General features: G+C 43.2%; 1 protein-coding gene across 2 annotated transcripts in view; it reads right to left on the bottom strand.

The window, feature by feature from the left end:
• Positions 1–26,616, bottom strand: part of Arid3b (AT-rich interaction domain 3B) — a 46,180-nt gene that overhangs the window by 12,521 nt on the left and 7,043 nt on the right. For both annotated transcript variants that reach the window (XM_020165640.2, XM_074061475.1), the window contains exons 3-4: positions 7,635–7,706; positions 7,384–7,456 (exon numbers count right to left, since the gene is read on the bottom strand). In XM_020165640.2, coding sequence (XP_020021229.1) covers positions 7,384–7,456; positions 7,635–7,706 — 145 coding nt within the window. The remainder of the gene's footprint in view (positions 1–7,383; positions 7,457–7,634; positions 7,707–26,616) is intronic.

Genomic DNA, 26,616 nt, shown 5'->3' with positions numbered 1-26,616 from the left:
CTTCCTAAGGCAGGCTTCTGTCCACAATAAATGCAAAAGCAACCTGCAGAGCACTGGGAAGAAGGCAAACACCCATTGAAGAGAGTTCTCTGTGGGTCATTGGTGTTGGTCCTACATGTGATGGTCCTACACATGCCTGGTGTGTGTGTGTGTGGGAGCACCTGATAGGAAAGCCTGCAGACTGTCAGTCACTGCTATCAAAGCAGGGGCTAGGGCTGAGGGTAATTAATCATGCTCTCTCTGACAGGAATCCAGGGTCTTATCTGTACCCCAAGAAATGCCACTGGTCTCCAGTTCCCTCTTCAATAAAGGAGACTGACAGTTGCAACAAAGAGGCCCCTTATCAGATTTCAGCCAGGGAGCCTGAAGCAGCCCCAGGGACGGATGTAAAAGGCTTTTATTAGGGCCAGGGACCCAGTGAAGCCTGAGGGACTCCTGGGCTTTAACCTTATTGGTGGCAATCATGCTGAGCCCTGGCACTTGCAGGCCAGAGCTGTCACCAGGGACTTCCACTGCATATATGGCTAAACCAAAGCTGCTACTGCTCAGATGATACAGATGCAGCTAGGGTAGGGGGCGAAGGCTCTAGAGACAAAATGGTGAGACTGCTGAAAGGAAGGGCATTTTCCTCTCTATTGCAGAGAATGGCCTATTCTAGTAAAGAACAGCAGCAATCAGGCCAGTGCTACAAACACTCACATGGCTGCCTTCCTGCCTGGTCAGGGGCAAGGGCCCAGGACCTAGGGCGTGGCCCTGCCAGGGACCCTTGCTGCTTTTTCCTGGCTTCGAGAAAGGTCATTAATCATTTCCATAGCCAGACTGTCAAAAGACAGCCAACCAGGTTGCCTGAGTCAAGACACATGTTAGGCAGGGAATACACACAGGCAGGCAGGCATTCTGACCACTCCTCTGTAGATTAATTCTTGCCCTGCTCTAGTCCTGCTCCCCAGGAACAAGAAGGGAAATGACTGGTGATTTCCCCCTGACTTGTTTATATAGAAAATACCTCCCACTGGGACACTGGGCGGTTACTGTCCAGCAGTCTGCAGCACAGTCTGTAGCTGCACTGTTCCACAAAGCAGGGCAGAAGCAAGAACACGCCATGTCCCATTACTGGACTGAAGGTATGTTTATGCCCTCGGCTTCTAATTGTCCACTGCCTGGGTCTAATTTACACATGGTGCAGTGTGCTAACCTAAGTACACAATGGGTCTGTACTTCCACACGCACCCACATACCAACACCCTTAGGTCACAATAAAGACCATGTCCAGTGTCCCAGAAACTCTCTCATGGTCCTTACCCATCAATATCCACCCTCTCACCCCACCGGCCCTGGAGGTAACCTCTATTCTGACATGCATTTTCTTGCATTTTGATATAAAAGGAATCATATAGAATATAATCTTTTGTGCCTAGTCTTTGCTCAACATTAGGCCTGTGAGAGTTGTCCTGGGTGTGCCCAGCAGCAGTTCCTTCTTTTTACTGCTATGTGGGATTGTACTACATGACTGAGCCACAATTTATTAGTCGCATTCATACTCCCGTAAGCAGTGCATAGGCATTCTGGCGCTCCATAGCCAGGGGGGCTAGTTTTATATTAATCACCTTTTTTGATATTCCAGTTTGGGCTTACTTTAGGCGAAGTTCAATAGTATGCATAATGTTGTATTCTGCTATGACTAATAGTAAAGTCATAGTTATGACATGCCATCCCTTGCCTTAAAAACTGTGTTCAGAGGGTATGATTCAATGATAGGGCCCTTGCTTCGTATGCATGAAATCCTGGGTTCACTCCCCTGTACCAAAAACAAAACAAAACATACGCTGTGTTCAGAGAATTTGGAAGGAAGTGGGCTGTTAGAGCCTCTCTGCTCTGCCTGCTGCTGATCACCACACCCTGCTGGCATCTTCAGGACAGGGATGGCAACCTGGCTGTGAGGGACACACTGGGGTGCCTTCTGAGCTGAGTGTTCACTGACATCTGTGCTATTAGACTCGTATCTCACAGTATCCTTAAGGCATAAGTGAGCCAAACCCCTTACTTCAACCCTTCCTTAGTCCAGTCCTTGGACAATTTACTGAATACTGGCTCACACTGGAACTTAAACTTTCCATGAGCTTGGAGTACCAATACAAGATTTTGAAGGGGAAAAAGCTGAAGTGGGTCATTCAAATTAATTGTACCTTTCAAAAGCCAGGCTGGTTCCCTTTCTATTATCATGGATAACTGGATACTTATAAGGCATTAAATGAGTGTTAAAGATGCAAAGAAGAAAAATAGTGTATTTATCAGTAGCAGTTAGATCCGTGAAGAGAGAAAAGATCTGCCTCAGACCGAGGGCTACTCCTAAGACTTTCAGATTTGCAGTTTAGATTTTTATTTGTGGATATAGTTAGAAAGTAAAGCCCTCAAACTTATTTCATCTGACAAAGACAACATATTTTGGTCTACCAGGAAGGGTGTCCAGAACTTAGGCCTTTTACTACAAAATACAAAGAACATAGAAGAAAGTGCCTCCACCAAAAGGCAAAGCAATATATGTCACCAACATTTCCTTGCCTGAGATGGATAGATAAGCACACAACAGAAGGAAAAACATTCAAACTGTACTTTGAGGCAGACCAAGCCCCTTTCCCACAGTAAAGTCTTTGTATATATACATCAAAAACAGATCCAACAATCCATTGGGGAAATCCAAGGTCAGTTTGCAGCCTTGACCAGAACTAGTGGGGACAGGAAGGTAGCTGTATGAGTGCAGTCCTGACAAGACTTGTCTTCCACATGACCAGGCAGTTCCTTACCCTGGTGGGTCCATGAGGGGCAGGGACAGGAAAGGACAGCCTTGTTTATGGGTATTCTGGGAGTGTCGCCAGTCCCCCTTACCCCACCCTGCCTTGACAGATGGTGGCCTCCTTGCCACTGTAAGTTGTTACATCTGCCCTTCCAAGAGTCAGGCCTGACCTTGAGATGAAGACTCCTCTTATATGCAGAGTTCTACCCTGTGATAATCAGCTAGATGCTGTCAAATCCTTTGCCAGACAATGGCTAGTGAAGGTGGCCAGTACCCTCTGTGGGCTCAGAATGTTGTAGAAGGGGCAAATCTTGTCTCTTGCTCCAATAGAAGCAACTCCAATGGGGTCTGTTGATGCTAGGAAACAGGGTTCTTAAAAGCAGTGCAAGAAGAAGGAAAGAACACCAGCCTGGGAGTAAGGAGGCTAAGTGTTAAGTTTGCTCTCTGGCCTTAGGTAAATTCCTTAACCTCAGGGTTGATTCTTATGGCTACAGTGATAACCTTTGCTCTAACTCACAGAACTGGAGCTGTGGGCAGCATCAGATAATAGATAGAAAGGGTAGTGTATGGGTTAATAATAAAAATAACTGCAAAATCACCACCATTACCATCAGGACTCTAAAGAGACCACACTTCTGTTCTGCCTCCTAGAGAGTGAGGAACATGCTTTGGTTCCTTAATGATGAAGGAAAAATGCAACTGTTTATACATAGCCTTTGCTTATTAGACTTACAAATTAGTCCCTCCCCTTGGGCACTGGAAAACTAAATGGAAAGACCTATGAGGGAATGATACCTTAGAAACCACCCACAGTTAGTTAAATTGACCAATTATTTAGTTAAATTGACCAATTTTATTTAGAACTGTTTGGCTTTATTTTTGGCAAAAGAATACAGAGTGCATCAAAAGGTGAGCACAAGGGGACATCAGAACTCTGAAATCTAACCAGTCATTTCCAGGGCAATATTCTGGGGAGAAAAGCAAATAGAGAGCAATGTATATAATTCAATTTGGTTTCAGTCAGCAAAAGAGGAAATGTATTATTTAGCAAGGAAAGAAACAGTTGGTGTTAAGAGAATTGGGGTATTTTCAGTTATTTTGATAGAACACTGCTAAAGGAGCTTTCCTTCTTTGGTTTTTTTGTTCCTCAAGGGTAGCTCATTATGATACTGAGGTTTGAACGCAGGGTCTTACACTTGATAGGCTCTCTACCACTTGAGCCACTCCACCAGTCCATACCTTCTCATTTTAAACATAAGTGTGGCCACCAGAGGGGAAGGATTTGCTCAAGACCACGGAAGGGGATGGCAGGGGGAGGGGGTTGGTGGCAATGCTTGCTCTGGCCTTGCACCCACCAGTCCAGAGCTTGTTCCACCTCCTAATTGGTTCTATAGCAGTGCCTCCAGGGCCGAGGAGACAGTGAGTGGAAGAGGGCACCACCTCAGCCCACTCTGCTCTTTGCAGGCTCTTCTACTGGAAGGCTGCTTTGCTGAGCAGGGAGGGATCTCCCAGTGTGGCCTAGAAATCAAGGGCCAAAGGCTGAAAAGGCCATCTGCTGCAGTCAATTCCCTCCAAAGTGTTAACAGGCGAGAGACACAGCACAATGCAGGCAGTTACAGCCTGTGCCCAGCAAGTTTTATCACCTGCAGCTGCAGTCATTTGGGGCAGCCTGCTGTGTGCTGCCTCTCTCTTCCTCTATAGGTGGCCTGCTGTGTCAGAACGGCCCAGCCCTGCTCACACAGAGTCCACCTGTGGGCGTCACCAGGTCTTTCAATCTGAGACTGTATGTGGTAGTGGATGTGAAACTACTGCTAATCTGTCATATTACTTTGGAGGCCAGTTGCCAACCGGCTGCCAAGGTCTATGAGGCTTTTTCTTGGTCCCACCTATTAAGATCTGCCTTGAGTGCCCCGTGCCCCAGACACTACACGAGTGACAAGTTAAGTTACACATGTCTAGGGACACTGGGCCTCACCATTCTGTGAAGAACAAAGACATTAAACTTCACAGGATTAAAAGTACAATCTGCTTCTCACTCCCTTGAACCACAATTCTAATTTAGACTTGCAGATAAGAGTGTTTTAGGCAGGAGATTCTGGGCCTCTGACATACTGGAGCCATAGCCCCTCTCAGAGGCCTCATCTGCATTCCAGCCCAGGGTGAGCTCCCAGCACCCACTCCTCTGGCACTCAGTCACAATGGGGGAATCTCAAGATACCACCCAACAAATGCCCACCCTGCAAAGAGGTAAAATGATTTTCTTCTGCACAGGAAATCTTATAATTTTATGTTCTTTTCCATATTTCTATGGCAGTTGCTCTCACCAAAACGAAACTTGCCCCCAGGGACCACTTACAATATCTACAGACAGTTATGACTGGATAATCCTTTTGACAGATAGTGGGAAAAGCCAAACAATACTGCCAACATCCTACAGTGCATAGGACTGCCCCCAACAAAAAAGAATAATCCAGTTTCCCAAATCAACAGTGTTGAGAACAAGAAACCTTGTATTAGAATAGTAAGTGGCAGAATGACTTCTTTACCTCCTATTGGTGATGCCAACAAACAGTAAAATATCTGACATGCCTGCTAAAGATAAGACAAAGGGTTTATTCAGGACCCCAACAGCCACAAGTTGACATTACCAAAGGCAGTCACTTACTCCTGCTTTGGGTTCACTCAAAAATATGCTAGGTGGCAATCTGGCATTCCCAAGATAGCAGGATAGGCTGCAAAGATCATTCTCCAACTGCTAACTTCTGACCACAAGGCAGCTGTTAAAAGGAGGCAGATGCACTCAAAGCTTAAGGTAGCTTGGCTACCCTGAATGGTAAGCCAAGTCAGGAAAACCAACCAGACTGCTCAAACAGCAGACAAACCCAGAGTACCTCCTGGCCTGGCCCTGCATGAGCACTGGGGACAGAGGTATGACAAACTGGCTGTTCTAGGGGGACATGCAATAGTAAACAATGACTAATCTTCACTCTTGGCTAGGCTGATCTAACCTCCATTTTCCTTTTAAAATCCTTCTGGGAAGGGAGAAAAACAATAAAGTAGAAAATAAAGCAGTGGAGCTCCGCTGCTGATTAAAATCTATATTGCTATGGCAGCCCCTTTGAGACGGGATCAGCGCCTGGGTTTGCACCAGCTGGGCTTGTGGAGCTTGTAAATAATTAAAAGGTAATTGGAAGGGGAGACCAAAGTATTAAGTGGATTTCTCTTTCTCAGGGCAACCAGGGAGTTTCATTGCTGCCAGTCACATTATCTTTCAGGATTATATTCTTGTTTTTTTACTAACACATGCAGCTTCAGATAACGGTCAGAGGAGTAAACTAATTAGGGCTGCCTAAACTGCTTTGATAGGCTTGGAGATTGAGGGGGAATGAGACTCAAAACTTTCGATTGCCTTTTTAAGCAAACCAGCAGTAACAGCCCTGCTATCAAGAAGGCAATAAGGCTTTGGAAGGTAAAGGAGGGAGGAGGAAGGAAAGGGGAAGAGAGTGGGAGGAGGAGGGAGGGATGGAGGAAGGGGGAGGGAGGGGGGACTGAGAAGGAGAGGAAGGGGGAGGGAGGGGGGGGGACTAAGAAGGAGAGAAAGGGGGAGGCAGGGAGGGGGGACTGAGAAGGAGAGGAAGGGGGAGGGAGGGGGGACTGAGAAGGAGAGGAAGGGGGAGGGAGGGAGGGGGGACTGAGAAGGAGAGAAAGAATACTTAGGAATATTTAGCTGCTGGGAGCTGCCATTGTAGGTCACTCTAGGATAAAGAGAATTTCATTCCCAGGTTCAATAAAGTTGCTGACACAGACCTCAAGGGATGTATGATAAGATATCAGCAAGGTCCTAGGTAAAAAGCTGGTGGGAACAGCTTTCTCATATGGTAGTGATAAAGGTGGACCCACACAGAGGCTGAGGACCTGGTCAAGCTTCCGCAGTGGTGACCTGGCTGGTGAACCCATTGCTCTAACAAGATATAAAGCCAGGAAGTTGAATCACTAGGCTCAAGACTCAGCAGTGCCATGTTCCACAGAGGAGATGGCTACTGGGGTAGGATGGGGGCTGTGAGGAGAGGACAGAGATTTAGGAGGGTGCACTACAAAGCAGATGGCCATGTACTCTACAGTTAAAATTGCAGGAACGTTCCAACCAATCCAGTGAATGCAAAAATCAAACAACTAATGAATAAGAAGAAAAAGTTGGCTCTTCCTTTTCACATATCATTTCAGACTTTCTAAAACCAACTGAGGGGCCTCTATTTGTTCACTTACCTGTTCTTTATGAGCCTAGATATACCAACAAGAAGCTCCACACGCTAACTTAAGTGAAGCATATTTAAATTTAAAATGACTCCAGAGACCAGTTAATTAGGAGAGACAAAAATAAGGTAGGGCCAAAGCCATGTTTTGCCAAATTCCCCTCTGACCTCTTCAATCTAGTTGTCAATTATTCGGATAAATCCTGAACCAATCAGCGGTAAATGTCTCTCATTCCCCTGGACAATGACAGGTGGGAGAGGATGGATAACAGTGACTAGCACACAGTAGGCACTCAATAAATAAGCACTGAATTGGAACGATGAGAATGCACTCACCCCTCTTCTGCATAAAGATGAAGAGGTCATCCAGGAACGCTTTTCTTTCGGGATCACTGTCCAGTTCATATAGCTGCAATCCCAGCCCCAAGAAAAAAGCACAATGAAAATTCCATCTCACTGTAGAAAGTCTCCAAACATCCAGATAACTACAAATGCAAGTCAATGGCCACTCGTGGCCTTATCCTTGGAGGTCAGACACAACCCATTGCAGAACTTCCCTTATCTTTGTCACGAAAGATGTTACAGACCTTGGCAAAATCTCGAGAGATCTCTCTTCCTCGGCCTCCATCGGCATCATCACTCCAGACCGAACCACCATTCTGAAGGGAAACAAAACACAAGATTGACAGGGGAATAGGAAGAGAGTGAGGGAAGAGGGCAAGGCAATGGCGCAAGGGGAGACGATGTCCCTTGGCATCTGAGCCATCCTGGCTCACACAGGAAAGACTACTCAATGACCACCTCTACTGCTCTTCCAGGGACTTTTTTTCCCGTCAACTATGGTTTCAAAACAAAACGGGGTCAGCATAAAACAAGCTCATTTGTTAGAGAAGGCGGGTGTCGCACATGCTTTGATAATGCTGCAGAAGGAGAACACAGAGGCCTGCTGCTCCAAGACCCCTCTTCCTAGCTGACCTTCCCAAAACCACCACTCTGAGATACACTCGGTATAAAAACCTCAACCTGGCTCCCACACAACACTGAGGGGGTAAAAGCCAAAGGGAGAAGGACCAAGATCTTGATGCAGTGGTCCTGCCCCTTACTCTGTGTGCACGGAGAACTCCAGGAGCAATTGCTGGCTCAGAATTTAACATGCCCCTTGGGAATTATGTCGTCCCCACCAGAAGAAAGCTCTTTAAGAGCAAAGGTATCTTATTTGTCTTTGTATCCCCAGCACACACCACACTGCCTGGCATATAATTAATTGGCTATTTGAACCAACTAAAAACCTCTTTGAAAACAACACAAAACGCACATACCACATGGGAGAGTCAAACTCTCTGTGCCAGTGAGGAGTATGAAATCTCTCAGTGTAACTCTGCCACTCACCTCTGAGCCATGGCCCAGTGGATGCAATGACTCCCTGCACCTGTCACCTATTCTCCTTTCTCCCCTTGAACCAAAGGTACATGCACACACATCACCCAACTAGCTCGGGCGTGTAAGTGGTGGAACAGGAGCATGTGGGGCTGGGAGCAGAGATTTCTTGGGAGAACATTCTTTGGACTGTGTAGGGATCTTGTTCTAAAACCATGCCAAATAAAATGAGAGCCTTGGGGAGACGGCTCAAGTGCTTGCCCCAGCAAGCGCATGGTCCAGGTACTGGAGTTCAAAACCCGAATACCACAAAAATAAAATAAAATGAAAAAATAAAATGAGAGCCTGGCTGAATTCCACTTGTCCCACCTTTCCCCTGCCTGAAAGCAGGAACATTATTCTGCTATATGTCTGGGGCCATATTTCACTTCCCCTACTGAAAGTGGGCTCTGAGATGCAAATCCACTTCTCATCGGCAGCAATGCAGCATAGTGAGGTAGGGCTAACAGAGGAGAAGTGACATCCTGTCAGCTGAAATAAAACAGCTACACTGAATGGTTTCCCTGCTTATCTAGTAAAAGGTGTGTGTAAGGAAGTGCTTGGTAAAGGCTTTCTGATGATGCATGCATCAGGTCCAAGGCAAACACTGTTAGCACCCTTCCTACAGCACCTTTGGCTCAGGTAAGCCAATAGCCAAGAAGGAGGAACAGTGTAGTTTTTTTGTTAAACTCAACCTCACAATGTAATTACAGTCACCAGAAATCTAGTGTCATCTGGTGGCAACTAGCACAATGAATAATCAAGATGAATTATGCCTGTCAGGTCAGCAAAACCAGACAGAGTTACATTCCCCCTTTCAAAGGCTGCAGTAGCTTCCCTAATGCCCACTGATTTTGTTTGAGCCAGTAATTCCTGCTGGAAAGTCAATTACCCTGGGAGCCCCTATGGGCTGAAAGACATATAATGTGGGGACGTTGCTGCTTGTGTTATGTCAGCTGTTTACTGTGGCAGCTCATTTCCAACTCTACAGCCAGAGATCCGAGGCTGATGCTGTTCACAAGAGGGTTCTTTATCTTTCACTGGTCACCAGTCACAGGGAGATGAAAACACATGGGTTTTGGCTAATTACAGTAGCTTGCAAGCATTCTGAAGGTTCACTCAGAAATTACTCAACACTCAGTGGGGTGGAGAGGTCTGAATCCACAACTTAGAACTGGCCAGAGCTTTCCACAACAGGGGAGGAGTGTGAGAACAAGCACACCAGTGTGACCACGATGGGGCTATGTGTGAAAATAAACACCCAAGTGTGAGCTCAGCTCCAGGGTCAGAGAGAAGAATGCCTGGGGAAGGGGAAAAGGCTGGGGCCCAACAGGCCTCCTCTCTCTAACTCTTCCCAAACTGCAAGGAATTCTGAACACTGCTATAGCCATGAAGTGGGAAGCACTCACTTAAAAATCTGCTTGATGCTGGACACCAGTGGCTCATACCTGCAATCCTAGCTACCCAGGAAGTAGAGATCAGGAGGATCAGGGTTCAAAGCCAGTGCCTGACTAGCAAACATGAGACTTTAAGTTCAGACCCAAGTGTTGCCAAAAAAGAAACAAAAATCTGCTTGATGACAGGATTTTAACTGGAAACATCTCTAACTTGGTTACCCACAGAGGCCACGGTCTCTGGCCAGAAGAAGACAAAAATAAGATACTGCAATCCACAGAAAGCAGTCATTCCACAGAAAATAACTATCAGTTTAAACAAAATGTAGGGGAAGTAGTTAGCCCAGGGCGGAGATATCTTCTTTTGTCCAGTTCCAGGGCAAGGATGGTCCATTACTTAATTCAAAATACTCAGTTGGGGCTGATGGAGAAATGTCTAAAATGCACTGCTTTCTTTGTTTGAGGCAGTTAAACTTTGATCCTGCTTTGCAGGGTTTTCTGGCTGAGGTGAGAGTAATTCCTGAACCCTGCCCGCCCTTCACAGTCCAGCTGGGCCAGCACCTCCCCTCCATGAGGCCTCCTGGCTCTGCCCACCAGGCAGATTCAGCCTTTTTCTCATATGGGCTCTGTCACTTCATGTTCTTGTTACTTGTGTCCCTACATCCCCAGCCCCCAGCTCCAACACACACCTGTTGAGAGACAGGGAAGGTCTCCTTTTCACTGTAAGGGCTGCAGGATTAAGCATTTATTTTCTTGGTTCTCAACTCTAGTCAACGTGGCTCATTTACACAATTTAAGTTTATGAGCAGGAGGTTTCTTAGCCTATTAACTGGGTGTGAGTATGACTAACCAGAAAGTTAGCAGCTCCAAAATAATTTTTCATGGATTCTGGGTGTGACTGACAAGAGGCTGCAGTGGTGGAAGAAAACAAGGAATGGAGGAGGCAGATGGGATATGGGCAAATATGCAAAAAGAGATAGCTCAGTATTTTCCTAATCAAGAGGGGTTCATAGGAAAGCATTTCAGCTGAAGAGGTGCTGGGAAGAGGTTTGTTACCCCATCTGCAGTGGTAATCTTTTTTTCTAGCATATATTTTTGTTTATTTATACATACAAAAATGTCCGACAGTCACCTACTATAGTGCCAGGCACAAGGCAGCAGTATTAAAAAAAACGAGATGTGTGTGTGGGAAGTCAGCAGTATGGTCACTTACTGCCATTTATAGCCTCCTCAGCCACCCCTACTTCAGAATTCTCTTTTGACATCTTTGATCTCACCAGGAGCTCACAGGAAAGTGACAGTTTGTTCCCACATACCCACTCAAGACTAGCTCTGGCTACTATCCCCACATTCAGCTCATTTTCCCCAGGGAAGCCACAGTGAAGAGGACAGGGGAGGAGAAAGGTGAGGAGGAAGCCAGCGTTGGCCTGTTAAGTGTCAAGGACTGGGTCAAGAGCCTTAGAAGCATTTTCCCACTTAATTCTACAAGGTAGAGGTGGCTATTTTAGATTTGAGGAAATAATGGCTCAAAGAACTCAAGCCGGCTGATGGGTGGCTCAAAGTGGTACAGCGCCTGCCTGGCAAGTGTGAGGCCCCGAGTTCAAACCCCAGCACCACAAAAACAACAATAAAAAACAAACAACCACAAAAAACTCAAGCAACCTGCCCACGCTTTCAGAGCTTCTAAGTGGCAGCACCAGAAGTCAAACCCAGGTCTGTCTGGCTTAGGATACCATGGTGCCTCATGGGTGAAACAGTGGAAAGGAGAGAGGGAGAAAAACACAGAATGCCCAAGTCATGGCCCTGGGTGGCTCTCCTTAATGGGAGACTTTTTCATTCCTCAATTTGTCTCATTGGCTGCTTCATCTGGGTAATTCAGTCAAACAAAAACCATCCCTCAAACAATACTTCTCCTGGAAGAGTTATCTGGAGGTACCGAAAAGGGTAAACTTAATTCCTACCTCCACACATTCTAGGATGAGCCTCTGTCTTCCCCTAGGTGATGGAGGATCAGGAGAGGGAGAAGGGGAGGGAGGGACCAGAGGAATATGGCACCTCGCACTGTGACATGTACATTTAAAGTCCTAACAACAACAAAAAATCAAATTCTAACTAACATGCCTGTTACCCAAAATGAAAATAGTGCTTTTCCAACATCTCAACCCTAGATCAACAAAGCAGAGGGGAAATGAACAGATTCACTACATTTGAAACCTATAAGGCTGCCTGTGGAAAAGGAGCCAGGCTCCCCACCCACCTGTTCTCTAAAGCTTCACTGGGCAAAACTAGGGTGGCTGGAGAAAACTGGCCAGTAGGAAGACTTCAGTCTTAACACTGTCTACTAATGGAGTGAGCCTTCTCAGGAGGTGGGCAGCTTCCTGTCTCTGAATGACCATCTGTTTGGGATGGGGACTACAAAATGAGACAGGGTTGAACAACATGGCCTCTAGGGGCCCTTTTTCTCCCTGAGAAGAAAAGATCTGATGACAAAGTCATTCAACACAAATATCCTGCGGACCCACCGGAGGTAGAGCATTGGGCAACTGCAAAACACTGTGGGTCTCACCACTGAGAGTTTTCCCTCAGAGTTGGAAAACACATTGAAAATGCCTGGGAGGTAGATGAAAAGGCTGGGTGCTCAGAGGTGGAGGTTAAGCTGGCCTTGAAGAATGGGCTGAGGGGAGATTTAGAGTTTAAATGAACAGAGCAGGGGACAAACAAGGCATGTTTTGGCAGGGAGAATGTAAGGATAGCAAGTCTGAATAGTTAAGGTGGAAACAGGCTGTGAAATGCCTTAAATACCAAAAGGAAATTTAAACCCTGAACTGTGAACAGTGGTGAGGCAGTGTTTTCTGAACAGAAAGGCAAATGATTAAATCAATGTTCTAGATGATTTTCACAACTTGTTTTTGTTGGGAAGAAGTATAATATACAAATGTACATAGATGCCTAATGGGGCTGAGATCATGGGTGGCTTTTACTGCTTAGATTTTTTCATTATATTCATTCATTTGCAAATACTGATCTAGGATATTATTAGATACTGCGAAAGTTTCTGATGGAAAAGAACAAGACAATTAGAGCCTTTGACTTCATGGAGCTTACAGTCTAATGCAGGCAGTTAGACACAATTAGAAAACCAATTAGGGCTGGGGATGTCACACAGTGGTAGAGCACATTAAGCTCTAGGTTCAAAAGCCAGTACTGTGGGGGGAAAAGAAAACAACAAAAAACTCAATTACGTTAATTTTTTAAAAAATTTTAAACTTCACTATTCTTTCTAGAATAACTTTGAAATCGTGTCAGGACTCAATGCTTGCTCTCTATCCCCCCCCAAAAATTTGCATTTGGATTGCACTGAAAAGGACAGAATAATTTATCACTAAGGAGACCCTTTCGCAATATTTAGTCTTTCAAGTAAGAGAGTAATCTAACACTTCATTTAATAAAATATCTTTTTAATGCCCCCCACTGGTGATTTACAAGTAGCTACATTGCTTATGTAAACATTACTGGACTGGAGGACTGTGTGGTAGCTCATGCTAAAAACCTGGGTTTGGAGGAGCAGAACCAGGGAGAAACGACTGTCGTAATAGGCAGCCCAATCAGAGAACTAAATCAGTTGGATGTAGACTGAGGGGATGAAACCGGGGATGACTATGAATTCCTACAGTGAGAAAATATGCTCCTGTGCACACAGAGAAGCCAGGCAGGGGATCAAGCAGGAAAACTTTGAGCACTAATGAAAACAGACCACTGTCTAGGGGATGGGTGACAAAATCAAACCCATAGTAAGGGAGAAAGACAGCTAGGTTACTGCAGCTTATTGCCAACCTTTCAATGTGGAGAAAGGCAAAATTCTGCAAATGTCTCCTGGTCCAAGAAGGTTACCTTAGGCCTTTCTTTTTACTGGGACATGGGGATCCATGAAGAAGCAACCCAACCAGACCACGCCCCTAAGAGCTTAGAAGCCAGCACTGCATTCCTTAGGGCTGTACCTCCCAAGAGACCAGCCTGACTTTAAAAGCAATTAAGTATCTAGGCTATTTTAGGATTACTCCTTGACCACCTGGAATATCTTATTAAAGCACAGCTCAGATGTCCAAAGCAATTTTAGTTCCCATTCCTCACTCCTCCCCAAGGCAAAATTTAACCCTTTCCTCGGGGTTAAGTACCTGGGTTAAACTGCCAACTACCACTTGGGTTCCCTGCACTCTGACACCTGTAAGAAACTGTCCTGTCCTTAAATGCCACTGTGCAAACTCACAATTCTTAGGGAGACTCAAGAGTGTTCTCCGAAGACAGAATAGTAGTTTCCCTTTGTCTGCTTCCTATACTCTAATACATGAGCCCCCAAGGGCAAGGACCTAGGCAAATTCCTAGGATCTGAACTCAAAGTAGACATTAGGCAAATCACTAGGCTTCAAAGGGGCTGACCCCAGTTCCTGGACACCAACTGACTGCTTTGAAATATGGACCCTTACTAAAGTACTTGGCCTGAATATGGCTGTTGGTCTTAGTATTTTTTTCGCCCCCGTAATGAGCAACACATAACCTACCTCTTAATGCTTTATGTACCATGTGTGTGACTGCTCTGCTGCTGACCTGGCTGTGGTGTTGTAATGTTAAAGCTCAATTCCCAGATCTGGGTATAGAGGAAAAACATTCTCGCCCCCCTCCAACCCCAGTTTTAACTGATTTCAGGAAGTAATGAGACATGCACAAGGAGGTAATGGCCAGGATTACAGGAGAATCTGAAGGGGAGAGGGGAGCCTCAGGAAGTAAAACAGATACTGTTATAAGCAACACTGTTGGACTACAAAACCCTCCTGATAAGATCAGGATTACTGCTCTTAACTACATCACTCAGGCCTTGGAAGCACTGGAGTTATAATTATCAGATGCACACCTTCCGCTGTCAGGTAACTTTAGCAGGAACCAGAAGGAGCCTGCCCACCTCCTACTAGCAACAGAGATCAATTCAAACTCGGTGGTTTGGAAAAAGAACTAAGGGACACTTTTGTGATTAAGCAGCAGAAAGGGGCAAGGAAAAGAGGGCTTTTCCCTTCTAGGTATAGAATTACTCGATGCAGTCAAGACGACTGGTCAGAAATGGGGTATCCTACAAAAGCAGGGAGGAAAAACTAAAATGCAACGTGGTGATGAGGACAAGAAGTGAAACGGATAGCCAAGTCCAAGTCTTAGAGCTACAGAGGAAAGCCCCGGCTCCTGTTCACTGTGGAACCCAGTGATTCCCGCACTTGCACTGTAGCTGCCAGTGTGTGTTCACTCCACAAAGCACTCCTCAGAGCTGCAAGAGTCAGTCAGAGTTGGACAGCCTAGGAGGGCACCTCACCTGATGTGACAGAAGAGGTTAGGAAATTAGCCCAAAGTCACTGCTCTGTCAGTCTCATAAAACTTTTTGTCAGGCTGCACAATTTAAGTGTATAGGAAGAAAACAAAAAAATTTTTAAATGCTATCATGAATTAGTTTATAATTAAAAAAAAAATCCCTCCTTTATTTTCAAGTTTGGGATTCCATGGAGCAGGTTTGGTCAGGCAGAACACAGTCACACTTTGTGTTTAAAAGTTTGCCCTCAGGCTCCTCCCAAGCCCACACCTGATCCCTAGTGGCACAAAGGCGTGCAGGATACTACTCTGACGGCGAACTGCCCTTGTGCTGCTGCCACCCCTACCAGGCTGTGAGTTTCTCACACAGGGACAGTAATTGACACCTCTGTGAGGTTTGTGTATCAAGCACAGGCCTGGAAAATGGGGGGTGGGGAGAGCCACAAATGAATGTTGAAACCTGAAGAACGTGCCAACAAGAATAAATTTAGGGGAATTAATACAAGCTAAGTAGGAGTTGGGGTGGGGAATCAGAACATACTTGGTGAACTGCAAGTCCTAAATTACAACCCTGCAAAAGGGACTTAAAAGGCAATATAAACCATTTCCTAAAGATTGCAGCTTAATTTTAAGGCCCAAGAGTTGAACATAAGAGTATGCATTAAAAAAAAAAAGTTCATCATTCATATGTAAAATTAATAAAACTTCCAAAAAAAAAAATAGTGGCTGGTGTGGGGGCTCACACCTGTAATTCTAACTACTCAGGAGGGAGAGATCAGGTGAACCTCAGTTCAAAGCCAGCCTCGAACTCAAAAAAAAAAAAAAAAAAAAAAAAACCAAACACAAAAAAAACACAGAGTGGCTCAAGCAGTAGAGCACCTGCCCAGCAAGCATGAGATCCTGAGTTCAAACCTCAGTGCCGCCAAAATAAAAAGGGGTGGTAATAGTGATAACAGACTGGCATAGGAATCTCCCATATCCCCATCCTGGAATAAAAAATGGCATGACTTATCCATCAAGTCACTTGTCTTGAAATGCCCATTGAAATAAACTACAGCAACAACTAATAATAATGGAGTACTTAGTACACGCAGGAACTAATCAGTGATTTCTGTGTATGAAACACTGAATCTTCAGTACAATGTTCCGAGGTGAGTACTATTATTATCATCCCCACTTTTCAGATGAGAAAAATAAGGAAAAAGGAAGTTCACTAACTTGCAGGTAACAAGTGACCAAATGGTGGAGTCAGAATCAGACACAGATAGTACATCATAAGTCCCTGGTTGTAACTGTCTAACTGTCTCAGTCTCCTCATCTTGTAACTCTGCTTGTAATCTATCCTAAGAAAATAAGTAAAAATACAGTATAGGAGCTAGGTGTGGTGACGCACACTAGCAATCAGGAGGTGGAGGTAGGAGGATGGTGAGTTCGAAGCCAGTCTGGACTACATAGCAAGTTCCAGGCCACCCTAAGCTATTGTTACTAGTGAGACCCTAGCCCAAAAAAGCAAGGGATGGGGACATCATCTGCAAGGTAATCCCCAATACCACAAAAACAAAAAACAAATGAAAAATGTAATTTTATTCATAACAGCAAAGAATTAGAAACAACCTAAAGAATGTCATAAAGCCATTAAAAATATTACTTTTTCAAGCAGTAGAGAGCACCTGCTTTGTAAGCATGAAGCACTGAGTTCAAACCCCACTCCCAGCCCCAAGAAAAAAACCAAACCCATTGGTTTCTATACTTCATATTCTTTCACTAAGGATGCACATAAAAGTACAACTGTAAAATCAGAGAAGAATATTTTTTAAAATCCTGGAGAGGGAAGGGCCTTCTTAAATGTAACTATAAACCATAAGGAGAAAGATGACAAAATTTAGCTACATCCAAATTTAAAACTCTTAATGAGAAAGAACCACAAATGAAATTGAAACACAAATTATGGAAAATATTCATAACACACAAAAAGTTACGCAAAAGTTATGAAAAGTTATGCAAAGAGCTACTACAGAGCAATAAAAAAGATAAACAGAGGGCTGGGGGCATGGCTCAAGTGGTAAAGCTCCTGCCTCGTGAGCAGGAGGCCCTGAGTTCAAACCCAGTACCACCCGACAAAAAGATAAGCAGAGTAAGAAAGGGGTAAAGGCTACAAGAAAGCAATTACAGAAAAGATGCAAAAGGCAAACCCATGACAATAAAGGAAGCAAAATAAATTAATATAAATAAAATAATTAATATATTTCAAGGGTGATCTAGCAGTACATACTGAAAAGTACCTACATGCACAATACCCAGGTACACCCAATTCAACTCCTATAATAACCTATCCTACCACAAAAATACCTACACAGCATAGGATTACACAGCATATACAATTTGTACTTAGGCTAAACACACACACAGCACAAGCATACTCAAGTTCATACATACTTGCACTGGAACATAGGACCAGCCCTAGGAGCTGATTCAATCCTAACTGTGGTCACCTCTGGAAATGGGTGGGGTGGGAGGACAATGTATAGGCAATAGAACACACACACACACACGCACACGCACACACACACGTGTGTATGTTTTTGTTTGTTTTTTGTGGTACTGGGGTTTGAACTCAGGAACTCGCACTTGTTAAGCAGGTTCTCTACCACTTGAGCCTCACATCCAAGCCCCTATTTATTTTATTTATTTATTTAATTGTGTGTGTGTGTGTGTGTGTGTGTGTGTGTGTGTGTGTGTGTGAGTGAGAGAGAGAGAGAGAGAGAGAGAGAGGTTTTTTCAAGATAGGGTCTTTGTGAACTATTTGCCTGGGCTGGCTTCGTGAGCCACTGGGGCCCAGATTATTTATTTTTTCTTTCTTTTTTTGGCAACACTAGGGTTTAAACTGAGGGTCTCCCACTTACTAGACAGGCACGCTCTTGCTAGGCAGTGGCTTGAGCCACTCTGCCAGCTACCTATTTTTGAGATAGGGTTTTGCTATGTAGCCTAGGTTGACTTCCAATCCATAGTTGGGATTATAGGTATGTACCACCATGCCTGTTTGTGGGTTTTTTTTTTTTGGGAGGGGGTACTGAATATTGAGCCCAGGATTTCATGAATGCTAGGCAAGCACTCTACCAGTTGAGCCACATCCCAATCCTTTTTCTATTTTGTTTTGAGACCTCCTGATCAGATCTTCCTACCTCTGCCTACCAAGTAGCTGGGGTTACAGGCAGGCATCACCATACCAGACAGTTTATTTCTTTAAATTATAAATGTGTACTTTGAATCTTGCTACATTTTTAATTTTTCATGAGTGCATATTCCTATTATTTACCTAGTCTTGAGATGATTATCATTATGAACATTCAAAGGGGGCAGCTGTAGTACTGAGAGTAAGAGCAAGTTGGAGTACAAAATGTATTTTGTTGTCTTAAACAAACATATTTGTGTTTGGTTTTTTTTTTTTTTTGGCTTCTTACTCTTTATTTATGACAAATATTCCACACCCACAAAGAAAACATATTTGTGATGAGAAAAAAAAATCTGAAAAGATGTAAACTAAATTGTTAACGACAGTCACTCCTGAAGAGTCTGGCTCATTTTTACTTTACACGCTTCCATTATTTCTAAAATTACTTAAGTGATTAGTTCTGTAATATATTTTAAAAACTAAAATATTTTAAAATACTTTTGTGAGGCATGGTGGCATACTTATAATTCCAGCACTTGGTAAGCTGAAGCAGGAAGATCACGAGTTCAAGGCCAGCCTAGGCCATATACATAGCAAGATCTTGGTTTCCAAAAAAAAAAAATTGTATTATATTAAAAAAAAAATAAACCAAAACAAAACTTTAGCCTAATTTTTTTTGGCAGTACTGGGAATTGAACTTGGATAGGATAAATTTTAATGATAAAAACTTCCAGAAAGGCACTGGGGAAAAAAATTCTCCTGGTTTGTTAGGTAATAGAAGTTGAATACAAAATTGTACATAAAATAAAAATACCTATAATAGGCATTTTCCTTCAAAACACAAAGGAAATACCACAGATGTTTACAGTTATATCTAAGTTATGTGGTTCTGGTAATAGTATTTTCTTCTTTACAAATTTTTTGATTTTCCATGCTTTCTGACTTTGGCAATCAGAAAAAAATAAACAGAAGTTACTTTTAGAATAATGAAACCACTGAGAGATGAGCTCTCCCCTGCTGTCTGGAATGAAGCAGGAGGGAGCAGAGCCTGCCTGAGGTCACTGCCTATGCCTGACTGGGAGACCACAAGCACCCACTTCTCTCTTTCTCATTTGTCAATAAAAAACACAAAAGGGGGATGATATTAGGGCCTGCCTCACACAGCTCAATGAAATAAAGCTAGCATTTGCCACAGAAGAGGTCAAAAAGTCTTAGCTGTTAAAAAAACAAAAAGAAGAAAACAAAGACGCAAACAAAACCATGAGTAAGGACAGCCTTATGTGGAGGCATTCTACCGCCTTGCCCCTGCCCCCAGAAAACCTCACGTAGACATGCTAGATAAAATTGAACACTCTGCACCTCCTACACATAAAGCTAAGCACGAAATCGAGAAAGAAAGCAAGGCTCATAGTGCCGGGAACAAAAAGAACAAATCAGTAAGCAGTGAACAAGGGCCAAAGCTGAAGGGCTCAAGGGAAAAAGGGACCCAGTCATAGTTCTTAACAGCTCAGGGCTGAGGACAGGGATTTAATCACCTCCCTCATGCCTCAGGAGAGGAGTCCAGGTTGCAGGTCCCCTGCGTGGTGGGAACTAGAACTGAAAGAACTGCATTAAAGCCAGAAGCCTTGAAAGACTACATCTATTACTGTTACTGGTGGCCTGTAAAAACTGCCCACCAGCCTGGAAAAGCAGCAAGAACCTTGCCATCTGCCAGGGGCCCCATGGTAAGTGTCCATAGAAACTCAGGCTCTCACTAGGCACAGATGTTAACTCCAAATTCACACTACTAGCTAACCATGTGGAGCCCCAGCAGAAGGGAAAATAAAACTCTCTTTAGGAGTGAGTGCTTCCAGAAACAAATCCCCACTCAAAATGAGCTTACACAGAAAAACAAAAACAAACCAGGGTAAGAGGAAACAAACCTGCAGAGTGACAGGACAAAGGGTGAATGGCACCCTAACCTAAAAGCATCTTTCAAATAAGCATGTTTGAAAAGAGTGCTCAAATGTGTATGATTCATTAAAGAAATATCATAGTCCTGGGTAAGGACAATAATAGCTCATTAACATTTTCTCTTCTTTTGTATGTTTGAATTTTAGTGAATTCTACAATAGAAAGCTTAAAAAAGTTAAATATGTCCAAAGAGCTAAAAGGACTAGAAGCCATAGAATAAGAACAAGCAAAATTTTAAATGCCAAAAATTTAGAATACAATGATTAAGACAAACAACTTCAAAGTAGAACAGATAGAGCTGAAGAGAGAATTAGAAGTTGGAAAATTGAATGCAGAGTGACAAAAATAAGGATATAAAAAAAGATACCAAGAAAATCGAATAAGAAGGTTCGAATACGCTTATTAGAACATTGATTAAGAAAAATAGTGGTGCGTGGTGGGTAGGAGGGAGGGAAGACAATGAGGGTGAAGAAGCAGATGAAGGCCTAATGGGATAAACGAAAGAAAGTCCAAATCCAGAATATTGTACTGAAAGTACAAAACATCAGAGTCAATACGAAAAATCTTAAAAACTAAAACATAAAAAAGATTCACAAAGGTTAACAATTAGATTGATAAGACTTTTCAATGGGAAAAATAGTCACTGAGACTATGAAATCCTCTCATAAAGGGTGAGGAAAATACTGGTCCATCTAGAATCCAAAGCTCTAAACAAAGATACAAAGGTAAGAGCAAATAAAGACAGATATGAAAAGTTAAGATTTACACACAAATCTTTGCTAGTAATGAAAAAGAAAGGAAAATGAGGGTAGAGAAGGAGTAGGATACAAATAATGGAGAAAAGAGAAATAGGTAAGCTTGGTAAGTCTAAATATATGACTGCTAGGTGGAAAAAACTAACTTGGTGACAGGTGAAAACAAATTTGAGCTAAAATACTGGCCACTCTAAACTAAAAGATGAGACTGGAGAGGGAGAAGTTAAAACTAGGATTTCTAAGATACTAATGTTTGAAAGTAGTGTAAAAAGAATGCAAATTATAATCTAAAAGTAACCAATAAGCACCTGTAGTTCCAGATACTTCAGAGGCTGAGGCAGAGGATTGCTAAGGCAGTCCTCAGTTGAGAGACCAATCTGGACAACATAGCAACACCCCATCTCAAAAAACAAAACAAAAATCCAAAAAGTAATTAATAAAAGGATAGAAACAAACAGTGTAACTTTCAAACCAGTAGACAAGGTAATGGCTGAATAGAGAACTTAATCAAATCTATAAAAGGTAGGAAAGAAGAAAACAAGAAACAAAGAAAAACTGTGGTTAAATTGAAATCCAAAACAGGAGGGTAAGTCAGGCACCGGTGGCTCATGCCTGTAATCCTAGCTACTTGGGAGGCTGAGATAGGGAGGATTGCAGTTCAACGCAGGCCTGGGTAAATGGCTCACCAGACCCCATCTCTAAAATAACCAGAGCAAAATGGAGGTGTGGCTCATGTGGCAGAGTGCTTGCAGGTACAAAGTCCTGGGAGCTAAAACTCCAGTCCCACCAAAAGCATGCAAACAAACAGGAGGGCAGAAATAGATCCAAATGTATCATCAACCATAATATCAATGTATTAAATTAATCTAACATACTAATCAAAAGAAAGCCAACCTTATCCTAGACTATTCACCTTTCTCTGAAACTGATCACACAAAGAAAACTTAGTAAGACTAAGGAAGATTTGAGTAACACAATAAGCTTGATCCAACAGAGAGATATATAATGCTGCATCTAACAGAATACACATTCTTTCCAAGGGCATATGGATAGAAACTAATCACACACAAGACCAACAAAAATCCTATCTTAAATTACAGAGAATCATGCCAGTTCTCTAATCACAATGCAGATTAACAGATTAAGTAAGTCAATACTGGAAAAAAGAGAAAATTCACTTATTTGGGAACCAAAAATCACTTTTACACACCCATGGTTAAAGAAGCAATCACAACTGAAATTATAAAAGTTTAGTAATAATCAACAATGAAGCATTACACAGGAAAATTTGCAGGATACAGCAAAAGTAAAATTCAGGGGGTTAGACTGATTAAAATACGACAATAGTTAGATGTAAAACGCCAAAGCAAAACCCCACTGAACAATGAACAGACACTTAAAACAATGAAGGACAGGAATGTGAAACAGGTCATGTTAAGGGAGGGCACTGGTGGGAGGGGGAGGGTAAAGGAGGTGAATGTGGTTGATGTGCTTTTTTATACAAGTATGAACATGGAACACTGAAACATGCTTAAGTCAGTTTAAGAAGGGGGAGGGGGAAGAGGGAGAATAATGGAGGAAATGAACCAAACTTGGGTACACCATATGCATATATGAAAATGTCACAATGAGGGGTGGGGGGCTGTGGACAGGAGTCTAGGTCATCACCCTATGAAATAAAGCTTCCTGTCCAGCGCCAAAAAAAACAAAAGTCACAAAACCCCTTGTACAATTATTATATACTAATAAAAATTTTTTTTAAAAAAGCAAGATCCAGCTGGGCGCAGGTGGCTCCTGCCTGTAATCCTAGCTACTCAGGAGACAGAGACCAGGGGGATCTCGGTTCGAAGTCAGCTGGGTAAATAGTTCACAAGACCCTATCTCGAAAATACCCATCACAGAGCTGGCAGAGTGCTCAAGTGATAAGAGCACCTGATTTGTAAGCATGAAGCTCTTAGTTCAAACCCCAGTGCCACCAAAAAAGGGGATGGGGGGGCTAAGATCCAGGAAAAATGTAACAAGGATTTCAGAAAATGTGATAAACACACAAATACTATTCATGAAAAACAGAGGAGTACTCAGTACAACTGAGGGAGCAATCTAAAGATGACCAGTGGTTGCCTGGGGTTGGCAGGAAGGGAAGGATGGACACAGAAATCAACAGAATGTTCAGTAAGACTGAACCCTGATGTAAACCATGCACTCTGAGTGATGATAAATGGCCACTGTCAATTCACTGACTATCCAAAGGTACCCAGTGCTGCAGGGTTTTGACGGTGGGAAGTTGTGACTGTGGGATGAGGGGAAGGCCATGTGGGAAATCAGTGCACCTTCTGCTTAATTGTGCTGTAAATCTAAAACTGCTCTAAAAACAATGAAATCTACTTTTAAAAATTAAGAAATGGAGCCACCCATGTGAAAAAAAGGAACAGAGAACACAGTTGCATAGTGCCCATGCCTGAAATTCCAGATACTTGGGAGACAGGGATCAACAGTATCATGGTTAGAGGCCAGCCCAGGCAAAACATAAGTGGGACCCCCATATCTCTATCAATAAGCCAGCTGTGGTGGTGCACATCTGCAATTCCTGCTGTGTGGAAGGAGTAGGTAGGAAGATCACAGTCTGAGGCTAACCCTGGACAAAAACTCATGACACTATCCAAATAAATAAATAAAAAACTAAAGCAAAAAAGGGCTAGGGTCATGGTTCATGTGGTACAGAGCCTGTCTAGGACACATGAGTCCCTGAGTTAAAACTCCCAATACCACCCAAAAAAAGAGAAAATAGAAAAGTGGAAGAAACAAAATATTGAGTGTTTATTATACCATTACTATACTGCTTGTTGGAGTATGCTAATAAGCAAGCACAGCCCTTGTCCTCCTGAAGCTTACAATCTGAGATTCAGATATCTGACTAACCAACTAACACAAACATGAAAGTATGTTAGATGACAGCATATAATGGGAGAACGTGAGCTACAATGAGGTGAAGACAAGGCCTCTGAGGAAGTGACAGCGAAGGTGAGAACTAAAAGCTGGGTGAGAGTTGGCCTTACAATGAAACCCATTTGTAAATTAATATATGCTAATTTAAAAATATTTAGGGAAAAAGAGTCTGCCTGGTCAACAGTGTTCCAGGCAGGGTGACCAGTATATGCAAAGGCCAGGGTGATTGGCACACAGTGATGGGTCAGGAACTTGTCAAATATAAGGCTGGAGAAGTAGGCACAGGCCTCAGATTATGTAGAATTTGGATTTTTATAATTATAGCAACTAACATCTTATTTGTAGAGCATTACAGGAGTGACATAATCTGATTTAGTTTTTTAAAAGATCACTCTAGCTGCTGTGGAAAGTAGATTAGAGGTGGGGGGGCACAAAAGCTTGCTGAAAGCACAGCAGTAGGAAAGTTGCTTGGATTAGTTAGGTAGGTAGATGATGGCGGAGATGGGAGATGGTGGTGGCAGGACTCCAGATATGCAGATGGATAAGACTTCGGTGATGGGAGAAACAGGGAGCCAGACAGGGAGCCATGGAGTAGGAGTGATGAAAGAAAGACAACTTCAAGGTTTCTATATGAATGACTAGGGATAAAAATGTCATTTACTGCGAAGGGAAATAAAGGAGGTAATGCTTATGAGAGAGTTAGTTAGAAATCAAGAGTTCAGCTTTGCATGTAGTGAACCTGACATTTGAGTAAAACATCTAAATGGAAATGCTAACCGGGTAGCTGGGAATATATGCACTGAGCTCAGTGAAAGATGGGATCAAACAATATATACTGGAGTCACTGGCTCGTAGATGGTATTTAAAGCCAGGATAGTAAAGACTGCACAAAAAGAGTGTATAGAAAAGAGAGTTTAGGACCGAGACTGGAGGACTAGGAGTTTCAGATACCATTCAGAAGAAAAAGTGTTACATAGATAAAGAAAATAAGCAGAAAGAAAAGACTTTTCAAATAGGAGTGGCCTACTGTATTCAACCCTGCTGAGAAATCAAAGGAGGTCAAGGCAGCCTGGGTTCAGAACATGGTGGTCATCAGAAACTTTACCAAGAACAACCTAAGGGTTAGGGTCCAGATTGGAGTGTGCAGAGGAGTGCACAGGAGGTGAGAAAATGAAGGTAAGGAGTATAAACAATTTCTTTAAGAAGATTTGTGCCAGGCATGGTGGCTCAAGCCTGTAATCCTAACTATTCAAGAGGCAGAGATTGGGAGGATGGTGGTTCTAGGCCAGCCTAGGTAAAAAGTTTGTGAGACTCCATCTCAACCAATGGCTGGGCACAGTGGCATATACCTGCCTATCATCCCAGCTAGTGGGGAAGCACAAATAAGAGGATCACCGTTCAGGCCAGCCTGGGAATAAAGTGAGACCCTATCTCAAAAATAACTAACACAAAAAGGGCTGGCAGACTGGCTCAAGTGGTAGACCGCCTGCCTAGTAAGCACAAGGCCAGTTCAATACCCAGTACTGCCCTCCACTCCAACCCCTCAGGCCTGTAATCCTGGCTACTTGGGAGGCAGAGAACAGGAGGACTGCTATTTAAGAGGCCAGCCTGGGCATTTAAAAAAAAAGACTCCATCTTAAAAGTACCTAACACAAAAAAGGCTGGCAAGGTGGCTCAAATGGTAGAGCACCTGCCTAGCAAGTGTGAGGCCCCTAGTTCAAACCCCAGTGCTGCCAAACAAATAACAACAACAACAAACACAAAGCAAAATAAATTAAAAAAAAAAATGAAGTAACTCTTCAGTTACTGAGACCAAATCACAAAGTTCAGAGTCTAGGGAAGTATCTAGCCTTGGAAGGTAGTCACATATGCACAAAGCACAGCATATACTCTTTCTAGAGACGCCATCTAAAGCAGGGCTTTTCAACTTTGAGACTCTGGGCTGGACAATTCTTTACTGGAGGGGCTGTGCTGTGCATTACAGGATTGGCAATATCCCTGGCTTCTACCAACTAGATGCTAAGTCTCACATCTGCTCCTTGCTCCAGTCACAATAATCCAAAATGTCCCCTGGGGAAAGTAGAGGAGGGTCACCTTCAACTAAGAACCACTGATCTAGACAAGACTCCACTGTGACTGTAGAAGCCAAGGGCATGAAGACAGCCCTAAAAAGGAAGTGGGGAAAGCCTACAAACTTTTTTGGGGGAGGGGAGTAATTTGCACAATTTTTACAAAAAGCCTCGTACATCCCACAGTTATGAAGCATGTACCAAGAAAAACAGGCCTAACCAAAGGGCCTACCACTTAAAGAGATAAATCCTGTAGACAGTCATAGCATTAGGAGAAAAGGGCAGAAGCCTCTCTGCTGGCTATTTGACCAGCAGGAAGTAATCACTCACAGTAAGATGAGGATAATTTTGATTTTGTTCCTGGTTAATAAGAATTTTACTAATTGTATGCAAAATCAAATTTTTTTTTCCAAAAAAAAAAATTTCCCCTTCACAAGTTACGCTCCCTCTGTCTCCCAGTGCACATCTAACTTGGTGATTCTTCCCGTCTGCCTTAGAGCCTCCTATGTTTCCAT

Source organism: Castor canadensis, chromosome 19 (assembly GCF_047511655.1).
Source record: "Castor canadensis chromosome 19, mCasCan1.hap1v2, whole genome shotgun sequence".
Taxonomy (NCBI): domain Eukaryota; kingdom Metazoa; phylum Chordata; class Mammalia; order Rodentia; family Castoridae; genus Castor; species Castor canadensis.
Note: the sequence above shows the minus strand (reverse complement) of the source record. Positions and strands in the feature narration are given on the sequence as shown.